This window comes from Dendrobates tinctorius, unplaced genomic scaffold, assembly GCF_039654945.1.
Source record: "Dendrobates tinctorius isolate UK_male_01 unplaced genomic scaffold, ASM3965494v1 ptg000103l, whole genome shotgun sequence".
Lineage (NCBI taxonomy): Eukaryota > Metazoa > Chordata > Amphibia > Anura > Dendrobatidae > Dendrobates > Dendrobates tinctorius.
This window is the reverse complement of record NW_027361771.1, coordinates 34,771,687-34,798,961: the sequence shown is the minus strand read 5'-3', so window position 1 is coordinate 34,798,961 and position 27,275 is coordinate 34,771,687. Positions and strand designations below refer to the sequence as shown.

The window sequence follows — 27,275 nt, the reverse complement described above, 5'->3', positions numbered from 1 at the left end:
CAGTGTGTCTGTGTAACTCCACCTCGTGCTTGGTACGCACATGTTTCCACATATTTGTGGTATTGAGGTTGCTCACATTTTTCCGTCGTTTAACTTTCTGATGACACAGCTTGCATTTGACAAAGCAAATGTCATCTGCAACTGTCAAAAAAAGACCACGCACTGCAAGTCCTGGGAGCGCCCGTTTTCTGTTTTGGTAGAGGATTGCTCCTGACGGGTGCCAAAGTGGAGGCTACAGGCAACCAAGTCTGCCCCCGCCCTCTCCCTCCTCTTTTGGCCGTTCGGGGAATCTCTTCCTCAGAGCTGCTCCCACCACCATCCTGTTCCTGACGCCATGATGGGTCAAGGACCTCATCATCTCCACTCCCCTCTTCAAGCAGCGGCTGGTCCTGGGTTGTCTCGCCAGCACCGTACGCACCAGAAATTGGCAACTGAGTCTCATCATCATCAGATGAGCACTGAGGTGTGCTGACAATAGGCACTGGCCCACCCGCCTCTTCAGATTCAGAGGGACAGAGCAGTTGCGCATCACTGCATACTCCCTCTTCTTCAAGCTCTAGAATGCTGCTTGGCTGGCCACCTCTTTCCAAGCCAACAGATTCTGAGAACAGAAGTAAAGATTGAGATGGCTCCTGTCCAGGGCTCCCAGACTGCCTGGGCAATTTGGCAGGTGTGAAGAGACAGATGGTTGCTCTTCAGTGCTCTGGCCCTGGGAGGATGCGGAAGTCATTGAAGTGGATGCGTTAGCTGCCATTCATCCGACAACGGCTTCAATTTGTTCGTCACGCAGCAGTGGGGTACGGCGAGGTCCTACAAAGCTGCGCATGAAGGACTGTTGCCTGGTAAAAGTGGGGGATGCCGGGTCACTGGTGGCCGCAGCAGACACCGAATCCCAACGTCCTCTCCCTGCTGAAACTCCACGGCCACAACCACGTGCCTTACTCCCTGCCTTCTTCATCTTGGTAGACTGATAAAGATAGGCAGAAAAGTAAAAAAGGGGGGGCTTAGTGTTCTTATTCCTGAACACCTGCTAACCAGTATAAGAAACACTAATTTGGCTAAGAGTGTGTGTACTACACTTTAATATAATCTAATATGGCCTACACAACTCTAAAGTGGAGTGTTTGGTGAACTTTATTTCCTTTTTTTTTGGGGGGGGGGGAAATAAAAGGATGTGACCAAAGTTTGAAAGCTATAGTATCACAAACTTTTTGGAGCGATTTCAATGCACGAAGCTAACCTACAATGCAATTGATGAGGCTCCAAAAAATAGGGTGATACTAGTCTGGCTGGCCCTGAAGGGCACAAGCCAGCAAAAAGGCTCCTCTATCTAATCCTATATAGTGTTTGCAACCAACCAATGACAATGGATGCGGATGGAAGCACACTAATATAGGAGCAAAAATCTGGACAAATTAGCTGCAAAAAAAGGACTATGTATGAGGCAGTGACGCACGCTGAGCAGACTACAACCAGCGGTGGCTGTAGAACACACTGCAACGTGAGCTGCACTCACACACAGAGAGACCTATCAGACAGCCAAAAACAGTGCAGAGAAATGGGCTATAGCACTGAAAGGCTGCTGAAAGGCTCCGCTGTCCACTCCTTTAGTGTTTGCAACCAACGTATATGGATACATATGGAAGCACACTATACAGGAGAAAAAAAAAGCAGCAATAACAGAAAAATGTGTATGAGGCAGAGACACACGCTGGGCGGCCTACAGGCAGACGTGCCTGCAGGACACACTACACAGCGTGGGTCTGCACTCACACAGCCCTTGCAGACAGCTATTAAAACAGCGCTGCTGGGCTAAAAAAATGCTACAGTGGTGGATTATGTAGCCTGGGTAGAGCAATAGATATGTTTGATGATCGCTATTTCTAACTGTCCCTCACAGTCTTCAACAGCAGCCTGTCCCTAACTGAATTCACAGCAGAGTGAACCCGAAATGGTGGCTGCTGCGGTTTTTATAGTGCATCATGACATCATTTCAGCAGCCAATCACAGCCATGCCAGTAGTTAACATGCCTACATGCCTAACAGGATGTGCCCACACTTCTGAGGATCCCCATTGGCTGAATCAAATCGAGCGGGCTCCTAGCATTATGGGAACTTCCGATTCCGGTATTAGATATGAAAAAAGTATCGGAACTAAGTATCGGAATTCCGATACAGCGAATATCGGCCGATACCCGATACTTGCGGTATCGGAATGCTCAACACTACTCAACACATGTATTTTAAGATGTGTGGGCTTTGGGTGGACATCGACCCACTGAGCTGGTTGTTCCACTATACGACAGGCAAAACAAGAGGTGGAAAATTGCATGATTTGTTTCACAGAGTGACACTAGTAACAAAACATTTAATTTTGCAAAATTGTCTTGCCAAAACACTTCCAGGGATGAAGGAGATAGGGGCAGGGCTGCTTTCTGTCTTGAATTTGGAAAAAAAAGAGGCAGAAAGACAGAAAGATAAAATGACGGAAGTTTTTCAAAAAGTGGAGAGTATTCATGGAATCGTTTCTGTCTACTGGAGAAATACAGGAGATAATGGTGTCTTTTATTAACTCAGATTGGTACATGTTAGAAGATTTAAGTGGTAATTTGGGTTAAATGTGTCATTTAGTAAATATATCAGAAAGGATAGATACAGAAATTGGCTGGTCAGAGTATAGCCACTTTGAGCGAGTAGATTTGTGGACATATGGGGTTAAGTTATTGTTGTTTGAGCAATATTGTTTCTGATTGACCTAATCTTATATATACGCTTAGATTGTATAAGGTGTCCTTTATCCTATGGCACTGTATACATTGGTCAATATGCTGTATTTGTCAAAAATCCAATAAAAAAGATGTTTAAAAAAAAAAAAACTTCATCAGGGGGGAATTTGGATCTTATCTGTATTTGGTCGTGATCTGGTAAAGAGATATTTGCGGTTGAGAATCTAAAAGAACCACCAAAAAGATTTTCCTGGGGGGAAGGGATCATGTCAGATTTCTGAAAAATTATCAGCTATCCTAGAGAGATCAGGATTTTCAGAGTTATTTGTAGGTGTTCTCTGAGGAACGGTGCAATGGGAGCCATGATTAGAAAATCGTGTTAAGGAATGATACAGAGGTTTTGTTTTCTGATCAACACCACTACCTCTGCCATAATGTTTATAAATGTGTGAGGTGCTGATGAAAGTCCGAATGGTAGTGTGTTAAATTGGAAGTGTAGGGTCTGGTGTCTCTGCATGGCTGCAAACCTCAGGAATTTCTGATATGTTAGATGGATGAGACTGTGGTAATAGGAGTCTTGCAAATCAGTGGTTGCCATAACAAAGTTTTTCCCTATTAAGGTGATTGTAGAGTTTATGGATTCCATCTTGTATCTCGTGTAGGAAATGATTTAGAATTATCCTGTAAGTTGCATTCGGTTTAGTTATAAGGACAGAAAAGAATAATGAACTTTTCTCTAGCAACCTTCCACGACAGCATAGGAGGTTGTCTCCATGCCCTAATGGGGGACAGGAAGTATGAGAGGTTAAAAAGGTCCCACCCACCTCCCTCTCACCAGTGTCTTTCATGTCCCCCATGGGGCATCGAGAGGTTCAGTATGCTGTGTGGCCGGCTGCTGCAGCGTACCTGGAATTTCTTAAGCCGGGCAGTGGTGGTCGGTGGTGCTGCCTCCCCTCCTCCGTGCTGCTCCCGTCTTCTTAGAACACGGGACCGTAACTGGCCCACCCGCGCTCTCCCATAGGGAGTAAAGTGGGCCAGTGATCCCCGACCGGAGGCCTCCCGCAGCTCTCCGGTCTCTTCTCCTCCTGCTGCGCGCTGTGCGGTGACACGGAAGTGACGTCACGCGCGGTCACTTCCGGGGTATGTCTGATGACTTCCTATCATGGCGGCCCCCATTCAGCTGCCGGTGCGTGGAGCTCACCAGCACCAGCTGTGCCTGCTCGTGGAGGAGGGGGAAAAAATGAAAAGCTGCGCTGAGGGCGGGGTTAACCCCTTATTAACCCGCCGGAAGACGCCGACAGGTAAGACGAAATCCCCTGTCAGCATGGACGGTTCTTCCTGCCCTGCGTCTGCAGAGCCCAGCGCTGCCCCAACCACAGTGAGTGTTACCTGGGGTGGGTCCTAGTGGTGCGGTCCTAGGATAAAGGTCCTCAGAAATGCTTCTCCCCCTTTTTTTATAGGGAGAAAAGTCTGCCCACAAAAGCACCAATACCACCAGCAAGTCGGACACGTGCTATATGCAGTGCAAAACTTCCCTCAAATTGGGCGAAAAAACTGTGTCAGGCTTGCACAGATAGGGTGGTTAGGGCTGAGCACCCGTCACTAATTGACGAGATCTGCAGCCTGGTTACTCATCAGGTCCAGACCTCTCTGGCTGCTCTGTCTCCCCCACCACCACCACCTCCTCCTCAGATTGTAGGCTCCCCATCCCCAAAAAAACGAAAAATACAAATAGAGGACTCGGAATCCATATCAGAGAGGTCACATAATTCAGGCTCCGAGAATTGGGAACCGGGAACTTCCAAATAAGCTGAAACTAGGAGATACCTCCTTTCTGCGGAATATGTGGAAGAGCTGGTCAGTGCTGTGCGGGCCACCATGGGCCTAGAGGACGAACCAGTTACTCAGCACAGGACCGCATGTTCAGAGGATTTGAGGGACCCAGACAAACAGGTTTCCCAGTTCATAAGAGCATAGTAGACATGATCTCTCAGGAATGGGAGTACCCAGAGAAGCGCTAGTCAGCCCCGTCGGAGCTCAGGCATAGATTCCCCTTGGAAGGAGAGGAGTTTAAATGGGACATCCCGAAGGTTGATGTCCAGGTGGCAAGAGTGGTGAAAAAGACGGTCCTTCCATTTGATGATGTGTCCCAGCTTAGAGACCCGATGGACTGTAAGGCAGAAAGCCTCCTAAGAAAGGCCTGGGAAACTTCTGCCTTCTCCCTAAAATCAGGAATGGCGTCCACATGTATCTCTAGGTCTCTCTTCCAATGGACAGAGGAACTAGATAGTCATATTTCCCGGGGAACCTCAAGAGGTGACCTCCTTAACTCCCTTCCCATACTACAGAGAGCTACAGGCTTCTTGGCCGATGCATCAATGGAGATGATCCGCTCTTCCGCCAGAGCCATGGTCCAGTCCAATTCCGCAAGACGGGCCCTTTGGCTTAAAACGTGGAGCGGGGATGTGACTTCCAAGGTTAAACTCTGCTCTTTACCCTTCAAGGGTGAACAGGTCTTTGGCCCAGCCTTAGATTAAAGTCTTGAAAAGGCCATAGATAAGAAGAAGGTGCTTCCTGAGCAGAGGACCACAAAAAAGCGGCTTTTTCGAGCCCCCCCCGAATCAGCCATCCCAGCCGAGAGGCAAGGGAAAGACGGGAAGATGGAGTTATGCTAAAGGGAGAGGCAGGAACATCCTGGTCCCCCAGCAGCAGCAGCAACAGCCACAAGAAAAACAATGACTCGACCCCGGTGGGGGGGAAAGCTTCCGAGGTTTATTCACTCTTGGCAGATGATTTCCAACAGCCCCTGGGTCCTCAACATGATCAGGGAGGGCCTGCTGCTAGAACTCAAATCCTTCCCCCCGCAGGGTATAAGAGTTACCTCCCTACCACCTCAGGAGACTCCAGCACTAAAAACCGGCATCCAGCTCCTGCTTCAATCAAACGCCATCTCTCCCGTCCCTGTGGAGGAACGGGGAGGGGGGCATTATTCCAGACTGTTCCTAGTGAGAAAACCCACAGGAGAGGCAAGGATAATAAATCTGAAGGGCCTCAATTGGCACATTGTATATCACAGATTCAAGATGGAGTCGGTGAAGACCGCCATTCCTCTGATAGGGCCGTCTCACTTCATGGCAACCATAGACTTAAAGGATGCCTATTTTCACATCCCCATACATCCTCACAGGAAGTATCTGAGCTTTGCGATCCGCCAGGGTACAGAAGTCAGGCACTATCAGTACAACGTGCTTCCCTTTGGGATATCCTCTGCCCCACAAGTATTTTTCCAAGATTATGGCAGAAGCTGTGTCCCACATCAGAGGGCAGGGCATATGCATTGTGCCCTACCTGGACGACCTGCTGATAATAGGAGCCTCCTACCAGATCCTGGAAAGCCAGGTGACTCAAACCCTGAGTATTCTTCAATCATTGGGGTGGATCCCAAATATAAAAAAGTCACAGATCCAACCGTCCCAGGAGATAAAATTCTTAGGTATCCTCCTAGATTCAAGAAAACAAATGATCTTCCTCCCAGAGGAACATCAAAGGTCCATAATATCAAGGATCTCAAGTTTCAGGGAACAAAGGTCCCCAACCCTCAGATCAGCCATGTCTATACTAGGGTCAATGACCTCCTGCATCCAGTCAGTGCCTTGGGCGCAGGCCCACTCCAGAATACTCCAGTCCCACATCTTGGGGAGCTGGAACGGAGATCATACCTGCCTGAACAGAAGAGTCAAGACCCCAGGAAAGGTGAAAGCTTCACTGGTATGGTGGATGGACCACAAGAATCTGTGCAAGGGAATCAAGTGGACCCAGATTCCCCTGGTCACAGTAACATCAGATGCCAGCAAAAAAGGCTGGGGAGCTGTGGTGTCCCGACAACCATTCCAGGGGTTGTGGAGCCAGAAAATGAGTGCAAAATCGTCAAACTTCAGGGAGCTGAAAGCCGTGGAGGAAGCTCTTCTGGCAGCAAGACACCTGGTCCAGGGCCATCATATCAGAGTCTATTCGGACAACATAGCAACAGTGGCCCATCTCAGACACTAGGGCGGAACGAGATTCAGCAGCCTAGAGGGCCTTTCAGGTCGAATATTTTGCTGGGCCGAAAGACACCTCCGTTCTCTAACGGCAGTCCACCTAAAGGGTACCTCCAATCTTCAAGCAGATTTCTTGAGCAGAAAGTGCATCCAGCCTGGAGAGTGGAGCCTAAACCAAAGAATCTTTAATATTTCAGAGGCTGGTCAACAGGTGGTGTCTTCCAGAGGTGGATCTACTGGCCTCAAGAGAAAATGCCCAAGTGAGAGACTACTTCTCCCTGAACCCCAGAGACAGATCCCTGGGGGTAGATGCCTTCGCACACAGGTGGAGGTTTCGTCTGGCTTATGCCTTCCCACCAGTTCCAATCCTTGCCGCAACCATGAGGAAAATCCGGGAGGATCAGACCCAAACCATTCTGGTAGCCCTGCTATGGCCAAAGAGGAGCTGGTACTAATTATGGAGCTACAGGTAGATGGGCCATTCCACCTACCCCTGGAGGACGACCTTCTCTTGCAGGGCCCTCTACATCACCCAAACCTCTGGGGAATGAAGTTAGTGGCCTGGTTACTGAGACCCAGATCCTGAGGGCCAGGGGGCTATCAGAGGCAGTAATAAAAACCCTCCAGAAATCTCAGAAACCGGTCACCATTTTATAACAAAATATGGAAAAAGTTTTCCTCATGGTGTCTGCCAGATTTGCCTGACCCAGAAAACCCTAACATTTCCTGTATCCTAGATTTCCTACAGAGGGGGCTTGAGCTAGGTCTAACCCAGCACGCTTAAAGTTCAGGTATCAGCATTAAGTTCCATGTTCGACTGTGACTTGCCCACAGGTGGATAAAAAGATTCATCTATTCAAAAGATTCATCAGATTCATCTATTCTATTCATCTATGATTCTATGATTCTATGACCTCGGCAAGGCGAATAGGAGAGCTCCAAGCTCTCAATCAGGGAACCCTTCCTAACAGTTAGGGACTATTCCATAGTTCTTTCCCTTGATCCGTCGTTCCTACCAAAGGTTGTGTCTGATTTCCGTAGATCGCAGGAAATAATTCTTCCCTCGTTTTGTCAAAACCCAGTGAACCCTAAGGAAAAGGTGTTTCATACGCTGGACGTGAGGTGCATAATTCTCTACTACTTAGAGTGTACCAAACCCTATAGAATTGACCACAACCATATTTCTGGTCCAAACAAGGGAAAGGTGGTAGCAAAAAACACCATTGCCAATTGGATTAAGAAAGCCATCTCCGAAGCATACCTGGCGCAGAACATCACTCCCCCTACGGGGATCAAAGCACATTCAACACAATCTACCTCTACCTCATGGTCTGAAAGGGCAGGTGCATCTTCAGATTTGTAAAGCAGCAACCTGGTCCTCCTTACATACTTTCACTAAACACTACAGGTTGGACCTTGTGTCCAACAAGGATCTAGTCTTTGGCCGAAAAGTTCTTCAGGCCATTGTCCCCCCTAGTGCAGTATAGATTGCTATGCCTCCTATGCTGTCGTGGAAGGTTGCTAGAGAAAATAGAATTAGACTTACCGGTAATTCGGTTTCTAGAAACCTTCCACGACACCACCATTTCCCTCCCTGCATTCTTGGACAAAATTCTGAGAATCCTAAGGTAACCGGTGCTATGGTAATCAGTTATGTCACTGGTGAGAGGGAGGTGGGTGGGACCTTTTAACCTCTCGTACTTCCTGTCCCCCATTAGGGCGTGGAGACAACCTCCTATGCTGTCGTGGAAGGTTTCTAGTAACCGAATTACCGGTAAGTCTAATTCTGTTTTCTCTATTCTATTTCTGGCACAGGGGAAATCAACCCTGATACCTGCAGGTCCCTGAGACCTGACATCAGAGTTTTATGGAGCTTCTGAGATTGAAAAGAAGTTACTTTTTTGCTTTGCCAGGGGTAGGAGGAGAATTCGATCTTTATCCAATCTGAAGGAATCTAGAACCCATTGATTTGAAGTAATCATCTGCCAAGGGGTAAAAAAAAAAAAATGAGATTCTGTCTTTTTTTGGTGTCATTGGTTATCTTGGTGCTGGCTTTGAAAACTGTTTCTGCCCCTTCCTCCTTTGGGGTAACACAAACGTCCCGTTTTTCTCTTTCCTTTATATTGAGGAGGTTGGTTCTGTGGTGGACGAAAAAGGCTTTCTCCAGAAAATGTTTGGTTCAGGTAACAATTTTTTTTTTTTGCTTCTGATGCCTTTTCTAGTAATTCGTCGAGGCCTGGACTGAGCACATTCTCCTTGGAAGGAAATAGAGCAAAGCTTGGACTTGGAGATTATATCTCCATTCCACATCTTCAATCAAAGTGCCCATCTTGTTGAATTTGACAATACTGATGACCTAGTGTACTACAAATATAAAAATGGCTATTATGAGTCCATATTGAAATATACATAATGCATTCAGACAATTACATAGCAGAATTTCTGGTCAAACATTTAGATAGACAGACAATGCTCACACTGACACAATCTTGAGAACTGCTTGTTTATTAACTTCACAAACAGTTCTGAGTTTCTATATGTTTGTTGTTTGTTATTGTAAAACATTAAGGTTTACTTAACCTCTGTCTGAGGTGGTTTTATCTAAATCCTTGTGGCTTTTATATTATACCTAGCTGAAGAGCCCGGTGTTGCCTGGTCATAGTAACCAACTGTGGTTAGTTATAACAAATTATAATGATTATATTGCACATAAAAACCATGCATCTAATCCTATCCTGTGTGATACTGACTGCTGAGCCGTGTATCTAATCCTATTCTGTGATACTGTCTGCTGAGCCGTGTATCTAATACTATTCTGTGTGCTGAGCTGCGTATCTAATCCTATCCTGTGTGATACTGTCTGCTGAGCCATGTATCTATTTCTATCCTGTGATACTGACTGCTGAGCTGTGTATCTAATCCTATCCTGTGTGGTACTGACTGCTGAGCCGTGTATCTAATCCTATCCTGTGTGATACTGGGCTCCCCATGCAGTCTGTGTCAGAGGGTGGTCTGTGTTGGCACGGTAATAAATTGTGTTATTTCCAGCTTTACAGAAGGACAATAACACCATAGAAAAGATAATAATAGGCTCAGTTACCACAACTGTCTACAAAGAAAACTTGCTGATAGCAACCAATCACAGCTCATTTTTCATCTTTTAAACAGTTCTGGGACAGCGTGGCGAGTTTTTGAGTGGCGACTTTTATGTGTCGAGGTTGGTGTATGTGTGGTGAAATGTGTGCTGAGGGTGGTATATGTGTTGAAGCACGTGGTAGTGTGTGGCGCATTTTGTGTGTGTGTTCATATCCCCGTGTGTGGTGAGTATCCCATGTCAGGGCCCCACCTTAGCAACTGTACGGTATATACTCTTTGGCACCATCGCTCTCATTCTTTAAGTCCCCCTTGTTCACATCTGGCAGCTGTCAATTTGCCTCCAACACTTTTCCTTTCACTTTTTCCCCATTATGTAGATAGGGGCAAAATTGTTTGGTGAATTGGAATGTGCGGGTTTAAAATTTCGCCTCACAACATAGCCTATGACGCTCTTGGGGTCCAGACATGTGACTGTGCCAAATTTTGTGGCTGTAGCTGCGTCGGTGCAGATGCCAGTCCCGGACATACATACATATATACACACCCACATTGAGCTTTATATACTGTATTAGATATTTTGGAAAAGTAAAATGGCTGCTCATGCCAAAACATATGTACACACATAGAAGCCAAGCAACACCCCATTTGCTTTCAAGTGTAAAAGCATAAAAAAAATGTAGAATAAAGTTATAAAAAAAAGAAATGCAACAAAGATCCTATTATGAGACCCCAAACAATACCTACCTTGCAAGACGGAGCAAAAATCCAGAAAGTGTTGGAAAATCCACAAAATAGCGCAGTAGCGTCTCAGACAGGGTTGCTGAGGCAAAGCAAGCAGGTAAAATCCACGTACAATGCACTAGTGATTCGCACGGGAACGCTGCAGGAATACCGTATAGTACAATCCCCAGCGCTCGGGAGCAATTGGATGGGAGTGCTAATACGCTGTCTTTTATGACAAGGTCGCAGTAGTGGCCACCAATTGGAGCTGAAGGGGCATTGTAAAATACGTCGCCCAATCAGAGAATGAGAGCGCAGCAGTGGCCACCAATCGGTGCAGAGGGGCGTGGAAAAGGTAACGCTGAAGCACGCCTATTCGAGGTCTGAATCGTCAGAATAGATGCTGTGCGGACAAGGTCCCAACGACCACCGAGGTCGTTATACAGATCGCTGATCGTTGCTGCGTCGTTGAGATCGGCCTGTTTGGTAGCTTACTAGTGACCATGTAGCGACGCACCAATGATCCTTGCCAGGTCATAGCGTTGTCGGGATCGTTGGTGCGTCGCTATGTGTAACGGGACCCTTACTGCCCATTGTCTGATGATTCCATGGTATGTTTCACCTTGAACGCTGGCCACTTGAAGGGCAGAATGAAACTAGAGTTACACATAAGTGTAAATTACTATATTAGGCTATGTGCACATGGTGCAGATTCTGCTGCGGATCCGCAGTGTTTCAGGAGCTGCAGGTCCGCAGCAGATTTAGGTGCGTTGTACAGTACCGTTGTTTTCAATGGTAAACTGAAAAACGCTGTGCAGATGCTGCGGGTTCAAATCCGCAGCATGTCAATTCTTTGTGTGGATTCCGCTGCGGTTTCACACCTTCTCCATTGCAGAGGTGTGAAACCGCAGGGCTAAACCGCAGGCTAATCCGCAGGTCTTTTGACCTGAGATTTTACCTGCGGATATTTACAAATCCGCAGGACCAAAGTCTACGTGTGCACACAGCCTTAGACCAGAGAAGCAAGACAGAAGCAAAAACTTGGATACCTGTAGTGTACAGTGTGGTGATACCTACATAATTGGGGACGCCCGTGCAGTATTGTGAATTTCTCAGGGGTTCTCTGACTTGGTGTTGCTTCTCTGATATTCCAGACGGATGATGTTTAAAAGCCTCTTGGTGATGATGTGAGTATACTGTATATAGTTAATCTTTATATATACATAATCATTATCGAAGTACATGTATCAAAGTACTATTGGCAGTTATAACATGGATGAATGTGACACACATCTCTATTCTCTTCATACAGGTAACCAGCTTTTCCAATCTCTGCTCTGAATCCACTCCTGTGTCTCCATTTAATGTCAGCAAGCAGTTAATCCTGAATGCTATCTCTGTGTTTTCAACTCTGCAAGCTTATATCTGGTAACCAGCTTTTCCAATCTCTGCTCTGAATCCACTCCTGTGTCTCCATTCAATGTCAGCAAGCAGTTAATCCTGAATGCTATCTCTGTGTTTTCAACTCTGCAAGCTTATATCTGGTAACCAGCTTTTCCAATCTCTGCTCTGAATCCACTCCTGTGTCTCCATTCAATGTCAGCAAGCAGTTAATCCTGAATGCTATCTCTGTGTTTTCAACTCTGCAAGCTTATATCTGGTAACCAGCTTTTCCAATCTCTGCTCTGAATCCACTCCTGTGTCTCCATTCAATGTCAGCAAGCAGTTAATCCTGAATGCTATCTCTGTGTTTTCAACTCTGCAAGCTTATATCTGGTAACCAGCTTTTCCAATCTCTGCTCTGAATCCACTCCTGTGTCTCCATTCAATGTCAGCAAGCAGTTAATCCTGAATGCTATCTCTGTGTTTTCAACTCTGCAAGCTTATATCTGGTAACCAGCTTTTCCAATCTCTGCTCTGAATCCACTCCTGTGTCTCCATTCAATGTCAGCAAGCAGTTAATCCTGAATGCTATCTCTGTGTTTTCAACTCTGCAAGCTTATATCTGGTATATAGTTTTTTCAACTTACTCTGCTTGTCCCCTTATGTTGTGAGGTCAAGAAACTTTTCAAAGTGCTTTATGATCCATGTAGTGCTGGACGTGTTTATTTGACCACAACATTTTATTGGGTCCTGGTGTCTCAATTTAGTGTGATTGATTAACGAGAAGAGAGAGCCAACAAAAAAAAACAAAAAAAAAAAAACTTAGCCTTAACCTCCTATATATTCAGACCTAGCTAGGGGGAGCATTTATGCACATGTAATCGAAGTACATGTATCAAAGTACTATTGGCAGTTATAATATGGCAGTTAGACAGGGCAGGAGACAAGTAAGACATTTATAAACATCTACTCCCTGTACATTTGGAGTACAACAAATATATACCATTTGCATTTGTGTAATTTTAATCCTGGCCGCTGCATTCACACACATCCACTGCCCTGGCATTAACTCTCTACACTCCATCCATATCGGCCCCTCACTCCTTTCCTCTCCTATGTATAGCACTCACGCTCTTTTCACATTGTTAAATTGCACAGATCCAGTCAGTCCCACCATTCAACATCAGAGACGCTCTCACAAATCACTTAACCATCTGCTCACTCTTTCTATCCTCCTCCTAGTCGCAGGAGACATTGCTCCCAACCCTGGTCCCCCATGTTATAGAAAGTCAAACCCCCCAACTGCTACACTTAGAAACCCCTCTAATCTGATTAATATTCCCTGCCTGCCATCTGTCTCTCTTAATTGTGCACTTTGGAATTCTCGCTCAGTGTGTAACAAACTCTCCTTCATCCATGACTTCTTCCTTTCTAATTCTCTTAACCTCCTGGCACTTACTGAAACCTGGATCCAGCAGTCAGACACTACCGCTGCTGCTGCTCTTTCATACGGGGGGCTACACTTCTCTCATACCCCAAGATCAGACAATAGAGCAGGTGGAGGCGTTGGTCTGCTCCTATCATCAAAATGTACCTTTCAGGTTATCACTCAAGTACCCTCACTTGTCTTCCCTTCTTTTGAGGTCCATGCCGTCAGACTCTACACCCCATCTCCATGCGAGTGGCGGTGGTGTATCGTCCTCCCGGCCCCTCCCATCAGTTCCTGGATCATTTTGCCTCTTGGCTTCCACATTTTCTCTCCTGTGACATCCCTACCCTCATCATGGGAGATTTCAACATCCCCATTGCTCTTCCCCTCTCCCCATCTGCTACTCACCTTTTATCTCTAACCTCCTCATTTGGCCTTTCGCAGCTTACTAATTCTCCAACGCATGAAGACGGAAACTCCCTCGACTTGGTCTTCTCTCGGCTTTGTGCAGTGGATGATTTTGCAAACTCCCCTCTCCCGCTCTCTGACCACAATCTTCTTTCATTTTCTATAAAGAACTGCCAGGCTGCTCAGGTCACCCCCACTGTCCAGACTTATAGAAACATACAGGCCATTAACACCCAGAAACTTATGAAGAACTTGCAGTCTTCATTGGCCCCTATCTCCTCCCTCTCATGTCCTGATTCTGCATTGAAGCATTACAATGAAACACTTCAAAGTGCCCTGGATGAATTTGCACCCCCTATAAATAGAACACCACAACACAGACGGCGACAACCCTGGCACACGGTGCAAACACGTTTCCTGCAGCGGTGCTCCAGGTGCGCCGAACTTCTGTGGAGAAAATCCAATCTACACGAAGATTTCATCCATTTTAAGTTAATGCTTAGAACATACAACACTGCCCTTCACCTGTCCAAACAAACCTATTTCAACACCCTCATCACCTCACTGTCCAATAACCCGAAACGTCTCTTTGACACTTTTCATTCTCTACTCAATCCAAGAGTACAGGCCCCAACCACAGAGCTCAGAGCTGACGATCTGGCCAATTACTTCAAAGAAAAAATCGACCAGATTCGACAGGAAATTATCTCCCAATCACCTCATACCATGACCTGTCCTCCCTCCCCCACTGCATCTAGCTCACTCTCTGATTTTGAACCAGTCACAGAAGAAGAAGTAAGCAGGCTCCTTGCATCTTCTCGCCCAACTACTTGCACCAGTGACCCATTTCCGTCACATCTCCTCCAGTCCCTTTCCCCTGCTGTCACCCCTCACCTAACTAAAATATTTAACCTCTCTCTCTCTTCTGGTATTTTTCCCTCCTCATTTAAGCATGCCATCATACATCCACTACTTAAAAAACCATCCCTCGACCAAAACTGTGCCGCTAACTATAGACCTGTCTCTAATCTTCCCTTCATCTCTAAACTCCTGGAACGCCTGGTCCACTCCCGTCTTATCCGCTATCTCTCAGAAAACTCTGTTCTCGACCCTCTCCAATCCGGTTTCCGCTCTTTACACTCCACTGAAACTGCCCTCACTAAAGTCTCTAATGATCTGCTAACAGCTAAATCAAATGATCATTACTCCATGCTAATTCTCTTGGATCTCTCTGCAGCATTCGACACTGTGGATCATCAGCTCCTCCTCACTATGCTCCATTCCATTGGCCTCAAGGACACCGTTCTCTCCTGGTTCTCCTCCTATCTCTGACCGCTCCTTTACTGTATCTTTTGCCGGTTCCTCCTCCTCTCACCTTCCCCTTACTGTTGGGGTCCCCCAAGGATCGGTTCTAGGCCCCCTCCTCTTCTCCTTGTACACTGCCCCTATTGGTCAAACAATCAGTAGATTTGGGTTCCAGTACCATCTCTATGCTGATGACACCCAATTATACGCTTCTTCTCCTGACATCACGCCAGCCTTTCTAGAAAACACCGGCGATTGTCTAAACGCTGTGTCTAATATCATGTCCTCACTATATCTGAAACTGAACCTGTCAAAAACTGAACTCCTGCTGTTTCCTCCCTCTACTAATGTACCTATACCCGACATTGCTATTTCTGTGGGTGGCTCCACTATTACTCCCCAGCAACAGGCCCGCTGTCTTGGGGTCATACTTGATTCCGAGCTTTCCTTTGCCCCCCACATTCGATCACTGGCTCGCTCTTGTCATCTGCACCTCAAAAACATTCCTAGAATTCGACCTTTTCTTACTTTTGACTCTGCAAAAACTCTTACTGTTTCTCTTAATCATTCTCGCCTCGACTATTGTAACTCTCTTCTAATCGGTCTCCCTCTTACCAAACTCTCCCCTCTCCAATCTGTCTTGCATGCTGCAGCCAGGATCATATTCCTCACCAATCGTTACACCGATGCCTCTACCTTGTGCCAGTCATTACACTGGCTACCCATCCACTCCAGAATTCAGTATAAACTTATTACCCTCACCCACAAAGCCCTCCATGGCTCAGCACCACCCTACATCTTCTCCCTTGTTTCAGTATACCACCCTACCCGCGCCCTCCGTTCTGCTGATGACCTGAGGTTAGTATCCTCAATAGTCAGAACCTCCCACTCCCGTCTCCAAGACTTTACACGTGCCGCGCCAATTCTTTGGAATGCACTTCCCAGGTCAATACGATTAGTCCCCAATCCCCACAATTTTAAGCGTGCCCTGAAAACACATTTATTCAGACTGGCCTATCGCCTCAACACATTAACCTAATCTATCCCTGTGTGGCACAGCCAAAAGTCTTACCATAACCAGATTTCCCGCATCATGTTCCCACATGCTGTATGCATCCATTAGCCCTTTGTGTCTGTACTGTCACACACTTAACATTATGGCTGGTCCATACAATCAGGGCAACTGTTACCACCCACCTTTCGTGTCTACCTCTTTCCTCATAGACTGTAAGCTTGCGAGCAGGGCCCTCATTCCTCTTGGTATTTGTTATAATCTACTGTGATTATTGCTATGCTGTAATGTCTATTGTCTGTACAAATCCCCTCTGAAATGTAAAGTGCTGCGGAATATGTCGGCGCTATAAAAATAAAATTTATTATTATTAATCATTATATGCATGCAATCTTTATATAACCTTTGCATCTTAAAATATACAAAAGTGTATGCAATCATACTATTCCTTTAATTTTGTACTTTGAAATAAAATTGCGTTATATCGCAAGTAGTAGCCTTCTTTAAAGCCATAGCCGAACCTTAGTGCTAAAAACTTGGCAATACACCTAGGCATCTGCTGGGAATACTGTTGCTTTTTGAAGGAGAGGAAGAGATGCAGGGTCACTTATATAAGTGCTGTGACACTATGTGAGGACATCCATGGGATGTGACTCCTCCCATAAGTCTTGAAGGTGCCAGGATTGCGCCGAGGTCCAGCAGCTACTTGTGGTGAGCTTTCCCGATTCCTGCATCGGAAGCCTGAATTTGCCATGCTTTCCACTGTGGAATGCAACTGGCAGTGACTATGACCATGCATGACCATCTGCTAAGTGCCCACGTTGCAGAAATGCTGCAGAAATGTCCATAGCATTTCCACAACTCCCTGCCACGGGTAAAACACATTCGAAATTCGCATGGGTTTTTAGCTTGCAGAATGCTAGCGCTTTCCTAAGCGATTTGAAGCATTGCTTGGAAAAGTGATTGACAGGTTGGTCACACTTGTCAAGCATAGCGCTTGACAAATGTGACCAATGTTTTACTATTGATCCTGCTATGCAGCATCAATAGTAAAAGATAGAATGTTAAAAATAAAAAATATGGTTAATCTCACCTTCTGACGGCCCCCGATGTCCATAGCTGCGCTCCCGGTATGTTCCAAGGGATGCTTTGAACGAAGGACCTTTGTAACGTCACACTCGCGAGACCACTACATCATCTCAGGTGATTCACGCAATGCATCCCAGGGAACGAAAGATGCCGCCAGCACCGCTGAGAGCCGGGAGGACTCCGGGGGCCATCAGAGGGTAAGTACAGTCATATGTTAAAGTTTGGGTACCCCTATTAATGTTAACCTTTTTTCTTTATAACAATTTTGGTTTTTGCAACAGCTATTTCAGTTTCATATATCTAATAACTGATGGACTCAGTTATATTTCTGGATTCAAATGTGGTTTATTGTACTAACAGAAAATGTGCAATCTGCATTTTAACAAAATTTGACCGGTGCAAAAGTATGGGTACCCTTATCATTTTCTTGATTTGAACACTCCTAACTACTTTTTACTGACTCCCTGAAGCACTAAATTGGTTTTGTAACCTCATTGAGCTTTGAACTTCATAGCCAGGTGTATCAAATCATGAGAAAAGGTATTTAAGGTGGCCACTTGCAAGTAGTTCTCCTATTTGATTCTCCTATGAAGAGTGGCATCATGGGCTCCTCAAAACAACTCTCAAATGATCTGAAAACAAAGATAATTCAACATAGCTTTTCAGGGGAAGGATACAAAAAGTTGTCTCAGAGATTTAACCTGTCCGTTTCCACTGTGAGGAACAAATTAAGGAAACGGAAGAGAACAGGTACAGTTCTTGTTAAGCCCAGAAGTGGCAGGCCAAGAAAAATATCAGAAAGGCAGAGAAGAAGAATGGTGAGAACAGTCAAGGACAATCCACAGACCACCTCCAAAGACCTGCAGCATCATCTTGCTGCAGATGGTGTCACTGTGCATCGGTCAACAATACAGCGCACTTTGCACAAGGAGAAGCTGTATGGGAGAGTGATGCGAAAGAAGCCTTTTCTGCAAGCACACCACAAACAGAGTCGCCTGAGGTATGCAAAAGCACATTTGGACAAGCCAGTTACATTTTGGAAGAAGGTCCTGTGGACTGATGAAACAAAGATTGAGTTGTTTGGTCATACAAAAAGGCGTTATGCATGGAGGCTAAAAAACACAGCATACCAAGAAAAACACTTGCTACCCACAGTAAAATTTGGTGGAGGTTCCATCATGCTTTGGGGCTGTGTGGCCAATGCCAGCACCAGGAATCTAGTTAAAGTTGAGGGTCGCATGGATTCAACTGAGTATCAGCAGATTCTTGACAATAATGTGCAAGAATCAGTGACGAAGTTGAAGTTATGCAGGGGATGGATATTTCAGCAAGACAATGATCCAAAACACCACTCCAAATCTACTCAGGCATTCATGCAGCGGAACAGTTACAATGTTCTGGAATGGCCATCCCAGTCCCCAGACCTGAATATCATTGAACATCTGTGGGATGATTTGAAACGGGCTATCCATGCTCGGCGACCATCAAACTTAACTGAACTGGAATTGTTTTGTAAACAGGAATGGTCACAAATACCTTCATCCAGGACCAGGAACTCATTAATAGCTACAGGAAGCGACTAGAGGCTGTTATTTTTGCAAAAGGAGGATCTACGAAATATTAATGTCACTTTTATGTTGCGGTGCCCATACTTTTGCACCGGTCAAATTTTGTAAAAATGCAGATTGCACATTTTCTGTTAGTACAATAAACTTAATTTGAATCCAGAAATATAACTGAGTCCATCAGTTATTAGATATATGAAACTGAAATAGCTGTTGCAAAAAACAAAATTGTTATAAAGAAAAAAGGTTAACATTAATAGGGGTGCCCAAACTTTAACATATGACTGTATATCACTATTTTTTATTTTAATTCTATTTTTTACAGGAATATGGTACCCAGGGCATGGAGGAGAGTCTATGTGTACAGCATAAGAACCCTCAAGCTGATGTCTCACATTCCCATCGTAAATCCTAATTTTTGTGACTGAACCGCTGAGGATGGACCAGGTCAAGAATAAGACTGTCAGCAGCTTATTAAGCTTCACCCTGGAGATCATCTATCTGTTGACTGGAGAGGTGAGCAATATAGGGCACTCACATCAAGCAGCTTTCATATTTTCTCTCTGTTTCTTGCATAGATATAGGATTGGAGAGGTAAGCGATACTGGGAATGTGCATAGTGATACTTTTTAGAGTTCCCCTACATTCACAGGAATACACGGTAGCAAGGCAGACCTCTGAAGACTGTACCAGCTGTCTTTGCGTGTCAGAACAATGGAGCAGAATCCCCATCACTTTGCCTACACCACTTACTGAGGCAAGTGCAAAACAATGATCAGAAGATCCTGGACCTCACCAACAAGATGATTGAGCTGCTGACTGGAGAGGTGAGCGCTGCTGGGAATACTGGGGCATTATACAGTAACACAAGGGATGATGTGTCTGGGTGATGACTGTATCATTGTGTGTCAGGTTCCTATAAGGTGTCAGGATGTCACTGTCCATTTCTCCATGGAGGAGTGGGAGTATATAGAAGGACACATGGATCTGTACAAGGACGTCATGATGGAGGACCACCAGCCCCCAACATCTCTTCGTAAGAGACATTGAAGAAAAATCCCTTTTAGGGGCCTTTTTGTGATCCTCCTGGTAGTTGGCATCATTATAAGGATTGGAATAAGGAGCCATGAATGCAAGGATGGGAATAAGGAGCAATGCATGCAAGGATGGGGATGAGGAACCAAGCATGCATACCAGGATGGGGATTATGGGACAATGCATACCCGGCTTATACTAGAGTCAATACGCTTTTCCAGTTTTTGTGGCAAAATTAGGTGCCTCGGCTTATACTCGGATCGGTTTATACAAGAGTATACCGTATATAGTAAGTTGCTTTCCAGATAGTAGATCATGCATACATTAAGTCTAAACTAATGCTCCTATTGATCCAGGGAGCTAGTCTGATTGCCGTATGTGGAGTCGGGAAGGAATTTTTTTTCCCCAAAGTGAAGCTTACTGTTTGCCACATGGGTTTTTTTTGCCTTCCTCTGGATCAACATGTTAGGGCAGGTTAGGATAGGATATGGGTTGAACTAGATGGACTTAAAGTCTCCCTTCAACCTTAATAACTATTTTATTATTTTTATATGTTTGTTTACTTCACTATGAACTGTGCATATAATTTTGTCTGATTTTACAGGATTATTTTCTTGGTTCTGTCTATTTTTGTATGTGATCACTTGTATATTTGTACTGCACAGTAATACTTTATATGTTTTTTTCCAGCAAGGTTCGAAAAAGACCCAGTCCGGGTCGACACATTACCTATACCTAAGCTACTGTAATGCCCATCACCATCAACTATTCACTGTGGTGTAAATACTTGTATAATAAAAAACAAAAAATTATTTTGCAACAATCCATACACTGGCAAGGCATTCTTAAGTCATGTTATCCAGAAATGCTACACTAAAAATAATCTTAGTAATTGTAGAACCAAGAGGATTATCTATAAAGCTAGGTGTGCATGTGGCAAGGCACATGTAGGAAAAACTTTACAGAAAAATGGTGGCGCAACACATTGGGGACAGCAATAACGGTCATGATACATCCACTGCAAAACACATCAACGGTATGTATGGTGGCGACACTTCACTCTTGTTGTTTACTTGGATCAATTTGTGCAGATCTCCTAAAAGTGGGTGCAAATATGACAGACTCCTTCCCAAAAGGAAGAGTAAATAGATCTATGGACTACAAACCTGCAGCCCCTAGGGGCTCAATGAACAGCTGAACATCAGCTGTTTTGTGTAATTTCCTTCCTGTTTCCCTTCCCTCCCCGATTCCCCTTTGTCCCTATTTTTTCCTATTTCGTGCCTTTTTACCATTTTTTTTTTCAGGCCGTCAATTAGGTTTTATAGTCAGGTTGTTTTACCCGGTATGAACAATGTTACTTGACAATGTATCTCTCCATTTGAGGTTTTTTCATATCACATCCCAACTGTGAGGTTTAACATGTGATCTAACATAGCTAGGAATGGATTTACTTCCATGTTCATTGCAACCACTTCACTAGTGAGTGGTGTCTCAATGCAGCAGGCATAGAGGTGACTTGGGGGTCATTTAATAGTAGCACCACTCTTGGGTACTGCCCTTGTCAGGGCAGGAGTCTATGAATGGGGCACGACAGGGGATATTAAGGTCATCTGATTACCTTCTCCCCTTCCTCCAGCGCTTTCTTTTATGGTCTACATCCGCTACAAAGGATACTGATGAGACCTTTCCGATTTTTTACTTGCACTGTTGTCGCCATGGGCACTTTAATACTCATTGCACAGAAATGTTGTATATATATTAGCACCTTTTATTTTAACATTCCACTTCTACACGTTATGTGCGTGTTCATGAGCATGGCTTTTTTTAGTAACATTTATTAAAAGGGTAAGTTTTATTTGTACTCTCGTTGCTTGATATATAGTATATTGAAATGTACTTAAACATGTCCTGCATCGGGAATGTGTCTAATTAGTTATATAAGTATTGGACGCTGCACTCCACCAGGTAACCAACTACTAGAGTACCATGTTATCATAGGACGTAACTTGCCAATATAGGACAATCCCTTTATAACCAATCCACTGGCTATATCAGGAGCTGTAAAAGACCTGTTAGAATGGACAGGTATCTGCACATGCATACCACTGTTACATTCAATGTCTATTAGCCTTCTAAAGAGCTGTTTTCCATTTAGAACAACTCTCTCTTTAAAACACTTTAAACATTAAAAGGGCTATCTTAGACAACTAATAAAGATATTCTGTTTGTAAAAAGCATTTCCCTTGTCTATGAGCGGTTACAAACAAGCTCAAACATATTTAAACAGAGCTGCAATATCTGTCCATGGACATGAGAGCCACTGTTGCGGGAAAGCAAGCAGACGGTTTTATTACCTGAAACAAAGATCTTCTGCCAAATATTGCAGTATAAAGTTCAAGATCTTAAAAACTTCTAGGATTAGAAAGGATGGAAGGATGATATCCATACTGTGCCAGTTTTTATAGAAGAGCAATCATCTCCATCCATTGACTGTAGACCACTATCGGAGGTATGCACCTGCTTGAAATTGCACATTGTTTCTTGCTGTTAAGAAAGTATATCATAATTTGCATTTCAGGGAATCCATATGATTATAATAATTTTTATTTTTATATAGCGCTAGCATATTCCGCAGCGCTTTACAGTTTGCACACATTATCATCTAAATTCCCTATCAGTATGTCTTTGGAGTGTGGGAGGAAACTGGAGAACCCGGAGGAAACCCACGCAAACACGGGGAGAACACACAAACTCCTTGCAGATGTTGTCCTTGGTGGGATTCGAACCCAGGACTCCAGCGCTGCAAGGCTGCAGTACTAACCACTGAGCCACCGTGCTACCCATATATAATTATTATTATTATATGTACAGTGGGGCAAAAAAGTATTTAGTCAGTCAGCAATAGTGCAAGTTCCACCACTTAAAAAGATGAGAGGCGTCTGTAATTTACATCATAGGTAGACCTCAACTATGGGAGACAAACTGAGAAAAAAAAATCCAGAAAATCACATTGTCTGTTTTTTTTTCATTTTATTTGCATATTATGGTGGAAAATAAGTATTTGGTCAGAAACAAGCAATCAAGATTTCTGGCTCTCACAGACCTGTAACTTCTTCTTTAAGAGTCTCCTCTTTCCTCCACTCATTACCTGTAGTAATGGCACCTGTTTAAACTTGTTATCAGTATAAAAAGACACCTGTGCACATCCTCAAACAGTCTGACTCCAAACTCCACTATGGTGAAGACCAAAGAGCTGTCAAAGAACACCAGAAACAAAATTGTAGCCCTGCACCAGGCTGGGAAGACTGAATCTGCAATAGCCAACCAGCTTGGAGTGAAGAAATCAACTGTGGGAGCAATAATTAGAAAATGGAAGACATACAAGACCACTGATAATCTCCCTCGATCTGGTGCTCCACGCAAAATCCCACCCCGTGGGGTCAGAATGATCACAAGAACGGTGAGCAAAAATCCCAGAACCACGCGGGGGGACCTAGTGAATGAACTGCAGAGAGATGGGACCAATGTAACAAGGCCTACCATAAGTAACACACTACGCCACCATGGACTCAGATCCTGCAGTGCCAGACGTGTCCCACTGCTTAAGCCTGTACATGTCCGGGCCCGTCTGAAGTTTGCTAGAGAGCATTTGGATGATCCAGAGGAGTTTTGGGAGAATGTCCTATGGTCTGATGAAACCAAACTTGAACTGTTTGGTAGAAACACAACTTGTCGTGTTTGGAGGAAAAAGAATACTGAGTTGCATCCATCAAACACCATACCTACTGTAAAGCATGGTGGTGGAAACATCATGCTTTGGGGCTGTTTCTCTGCAAAGGGGCCAGGACGACTGATCCGGGTACATGAAAGAATGAATGGGGCCATGTATCGTGAGATTTTGAGTGAAAACCTCCTTCCATCAGCAAGGGCATTGATGATGAAACGTGGCTGGGTCTTTCAACATGACAATGATCCAAAGCACACCGCCAGGGCAACGAAGGAGTGGCTTCGTAAGAAGCATTTCAAGGTCCTGGAGTGGCCTAGCCAGTCTCCAGATCTCAACCCTGTAGAAAACCTTTGGAGGGAGTTGAAAGTCCGTGTTGCCAAGCTAAAAGCCAAAAACATCACTGCTCTAGAGGAGATCTGCATGGAGGAATGGGCCAATATACCAACAACAGTGTGTGGCAACCTTGTGAAGACTTACAGAAAACGTTTGACCTCTGTCATTGCCAACAAAGGATATATCACAAAGTATTGAGATGAAATTTTGTTTCTGACCAAATACTTATTTTCCACCATAATATGCAAATAAAATGAAAAAAAATACTGACAATGTGATTTTCTGGATTTTTTTTTCTCAGTTTGTCTCCCATAGTTGAGGTCTACCTATGACGTAAATTACAGACGCCTCTCATCTTTTTAAGTGGTGGAACTTGCACTATTGCTGACTGACTAAATACTTTTTTTCCCCACTGTATATAATATGATTAATTTTCAAGTAACGCTATGATCCCATCTCACGTTATCTACTTGTCATCTGTGATTTTCTTGATGTAGAATAAGTTCTGACAGTTGTGTATAACATTTGCCACAGTCAGAACATGATAGCGGGTGCTCACCTAAATGACTTTCCTGATGTTTGAGGAATGTCAATCTCTTTGCAAACAGTTTACCACACAGTGGACATGAGAATTGCTCCCCAGTGTGAATTGTGCAATGTTCTGAAAGACTTGATTTTCGTGTAAAACCCTTCCCACATTCAGAACACACAAATGGCTTCTTTCCCGTGTGACTCCTTTGGTGATTAATGAGAGTAGATTTATGTTTAAAGCTTTTCCCACAAACAGAACATGGGAAAGGCCTCTCCGCTTTATGAATAACTTGATGTTCAAAAAGACTTGATTTCCTAGAAAAACACTTTCCACATTCTGGACAAGAGAATGGCCTCTCTCCTGTGTGGCGTCTTTGATGGTTAGTGAGTACAGACTTCTGACTAAAACCTCTCCCACATTCTTTGCACAAAAATGGCTTCTCTCCTGTGTGGATTCGCAGGTGTTTCTCAAGCTGTGATCTCAATGTAAAGGGTTTTTTGCACTCTGGACAAGTAAAAATGTTCTTTCCCGTATGAAGTCTCTGGTGATTGCTTAGATGGCCTTTCTGGGTAAAACATTTTCCACATTCCAAACAAGGAAATGATTTTACCCCTTTGTGACTTCTGTAATGTTTATTAAGGTGGGACTTCTGGCTAAAACATCTTCCACATTCCGAACATTCAAAAGGATCTACACTTGTGTGGATTTGTTGGTGGTTTAGAAAGGTTGCTTGAGTTGAAAAACATTTTTTACATGAAGAACACGTGTATGGTTTCTCTTCCAAGTGGATTTGCTGATGGTCATGAAATTGATCAATGGTAGAAAAAGAATTCCCACATTTATCACAAGTAAAAATATTAACGCTTTTATCAACTGAATGTGGGTTATGAAAAGATTGTGTGTGTACGTGAGGATGAGAGGATTTTTCTTCCCTGTGACATACCAGGGAGCAATCGGAGCTACACGTTTTTTTAAGTGTGCAATCTTGTGTTTCAAAGCTTGGAGAAAAAAGGAGATGTTCCTCTGAACTAGTCCTTATTATGGTTCCATCTGCTGGGAGAACAATAAAAACATTAATGTCTATAGGACGTAATCAATACCAGAGTTCAACAGCATTCATTTTAAAGAGAACCTCCAAAAATAAAAGTTTTCAATGTTTAGCTCCATGGTAGGTGGTTATATTATAGTACTGTAGAAGAAATAAATGTAACAAGTATCAAAGTCACATTATGAATTATATGTTACACAAGTCAGAAAATGTCTTAGTAGGTGGAAGGAGGCCGAGAGCTAACGATTCACCCCATTTAAAGTAGAGAAAGTATTCTAAGGACATTCTCTGGTAGAAATTTTGTTAACCCCTTTCCTACATTGGACGTAATATTCCGTCCATGTGACCTGGGACCTAAGTCCCAAGGACGGAATATTACGTCACACGCGATCAGCGGCGCTCACAGGGGGAGCACAGCTGATCGCGGGCGGGTGTCAGCTGATTATCACAGCTGACAACCAGCACTGTGTGTCAGGGGCGGTCACGGACCGCCCCCGGCACATTAACCCCTGGCACACTGCAATCAAACATGAACGCAGTGTACCGGGGGCATAGGAGAGAAGCGCGCAGGGAGGGGGCTCCATTCGTGCTTCCCTGCAACCCCCGGAGCGACGCGATGTGCTGCGTCGCTCCGAGTGTCCTCCTCCCTGCAGACCCCCAGATCCAATATGGCCGCAGGGGTCTTTGGGGTCTTGCAGGGAGGCGTCTTCCTCACTGCCTGCTGAGAGCAGGCAGGCAGAAGCCTGCAGCAGCGCCTGTCAGATCGCCGATCTGACACAGCGCTGTTCTAAGTGTCAGATCGGCGATCTGACAAAAGACAGTGATGCCCCCCCCCAGACAATATAATAAAGTAAAAGGAAAAAAACACGTGTAAAAATAAATTAAAAAAAAAAAAAAAAATATTCCCTAATAAACTCTTTTTTTTCTAAATAGAAAAACCCAAAACAATAAAAGTACACATATTTAGTACCACCGCGTCCATAACGACCCGCCCTATAAAACTATCCCACTAGTTAACCCATTTAGTGAACCCCTAAAAAAAAAAAAGAAACAAACAATGCTTTATTATCATACCGCCGAACAAAAAGACGGATATGAATAACCATGGTACTGCTAAAAACGGCATCTTGTCCCACAAAAAAAAAGCTGCCATACAGTATCATCAGCGAAAAAATAAAAGTTATAGCTCGCAGAATAAAGCGATGCAAAAATAATTATTTTTTATATAAAATAGTTTTTATTGCATAACAGCGACAAAACGTAAAAAAACGACATAAATGAGGTATCGTTGTAATCGTACTGACCTGAAGAATAAAACCCCTTTATCAATTTTACCACACGCGGAATGGTGTAAACGCACCCCCCAAAAGAAATTCTTGAAATGCTGGTTTTTGTTCATTCTGCGTCCCAAAAATCGGAATAAAAAGCGATCAAAAAATGTCACGTGCCCGAAAATGGTACCAATAAAAACGTCAACTCGTCCCGCAAAAAATAAAACCTCACATGACTCTGTGGTTCCAGATACGGAAAAATTATAGCTCTCAAAATGTGGTGATGCAAAAACTTTTTACAATAAAAAGCGTCTTTTAGTGTGCGAAAGCCGCCAAACATAAAAACCGCCATAAATAGTAAATCAAACCCCCCGTTATCACCCCCTTAGTTAGGGAAAAATAATAAAATTAAAAAAAAAGTATTTATTTCCATTTTCCCATTAGGGTTAGGGCTAGGGCTGAGATTAGGGTTAGGGGTGTGTTGGGGTTAGGGTTGGAGTTAGAATTGGGGGGTTTCCACTGTTTAGGTACATCAGGTGCTCTCCGAACGTGACAT

General features: G+C 44.2%; 1 protein-coding gene across 6 annotated transcripts in view; it reads right to left on the bottom strand.

Moving 5' to 3' along the window:
- Positions 1–27,275, bottom strand: part of LOC141100188 (uncharacterized) — a 94,285-nt gene that overhangs the window by 32,266 nt on the left and 34,744 nt on the right. For 3 of the 6 annotated variants that reach the window (XM_073588496.1, XM_073588500.1, XM_073588497.1), the window contains exon 7: positions 24,428–25,453. In XM_073588496.1, the coding sequence (XP_073444597.1) occupies positions 24,428–25,453 (1,026 nt within the window). Of the gene's footprint in view, positions 1–9,001; positions 9,131–24,241; positions 25,454–27,275 lie in introns of those variants that run through there. The other 3 variants (XM_073588501.1, XM_073588498.1, XM_073588499.1) reach the window with 3 other exon arrangements.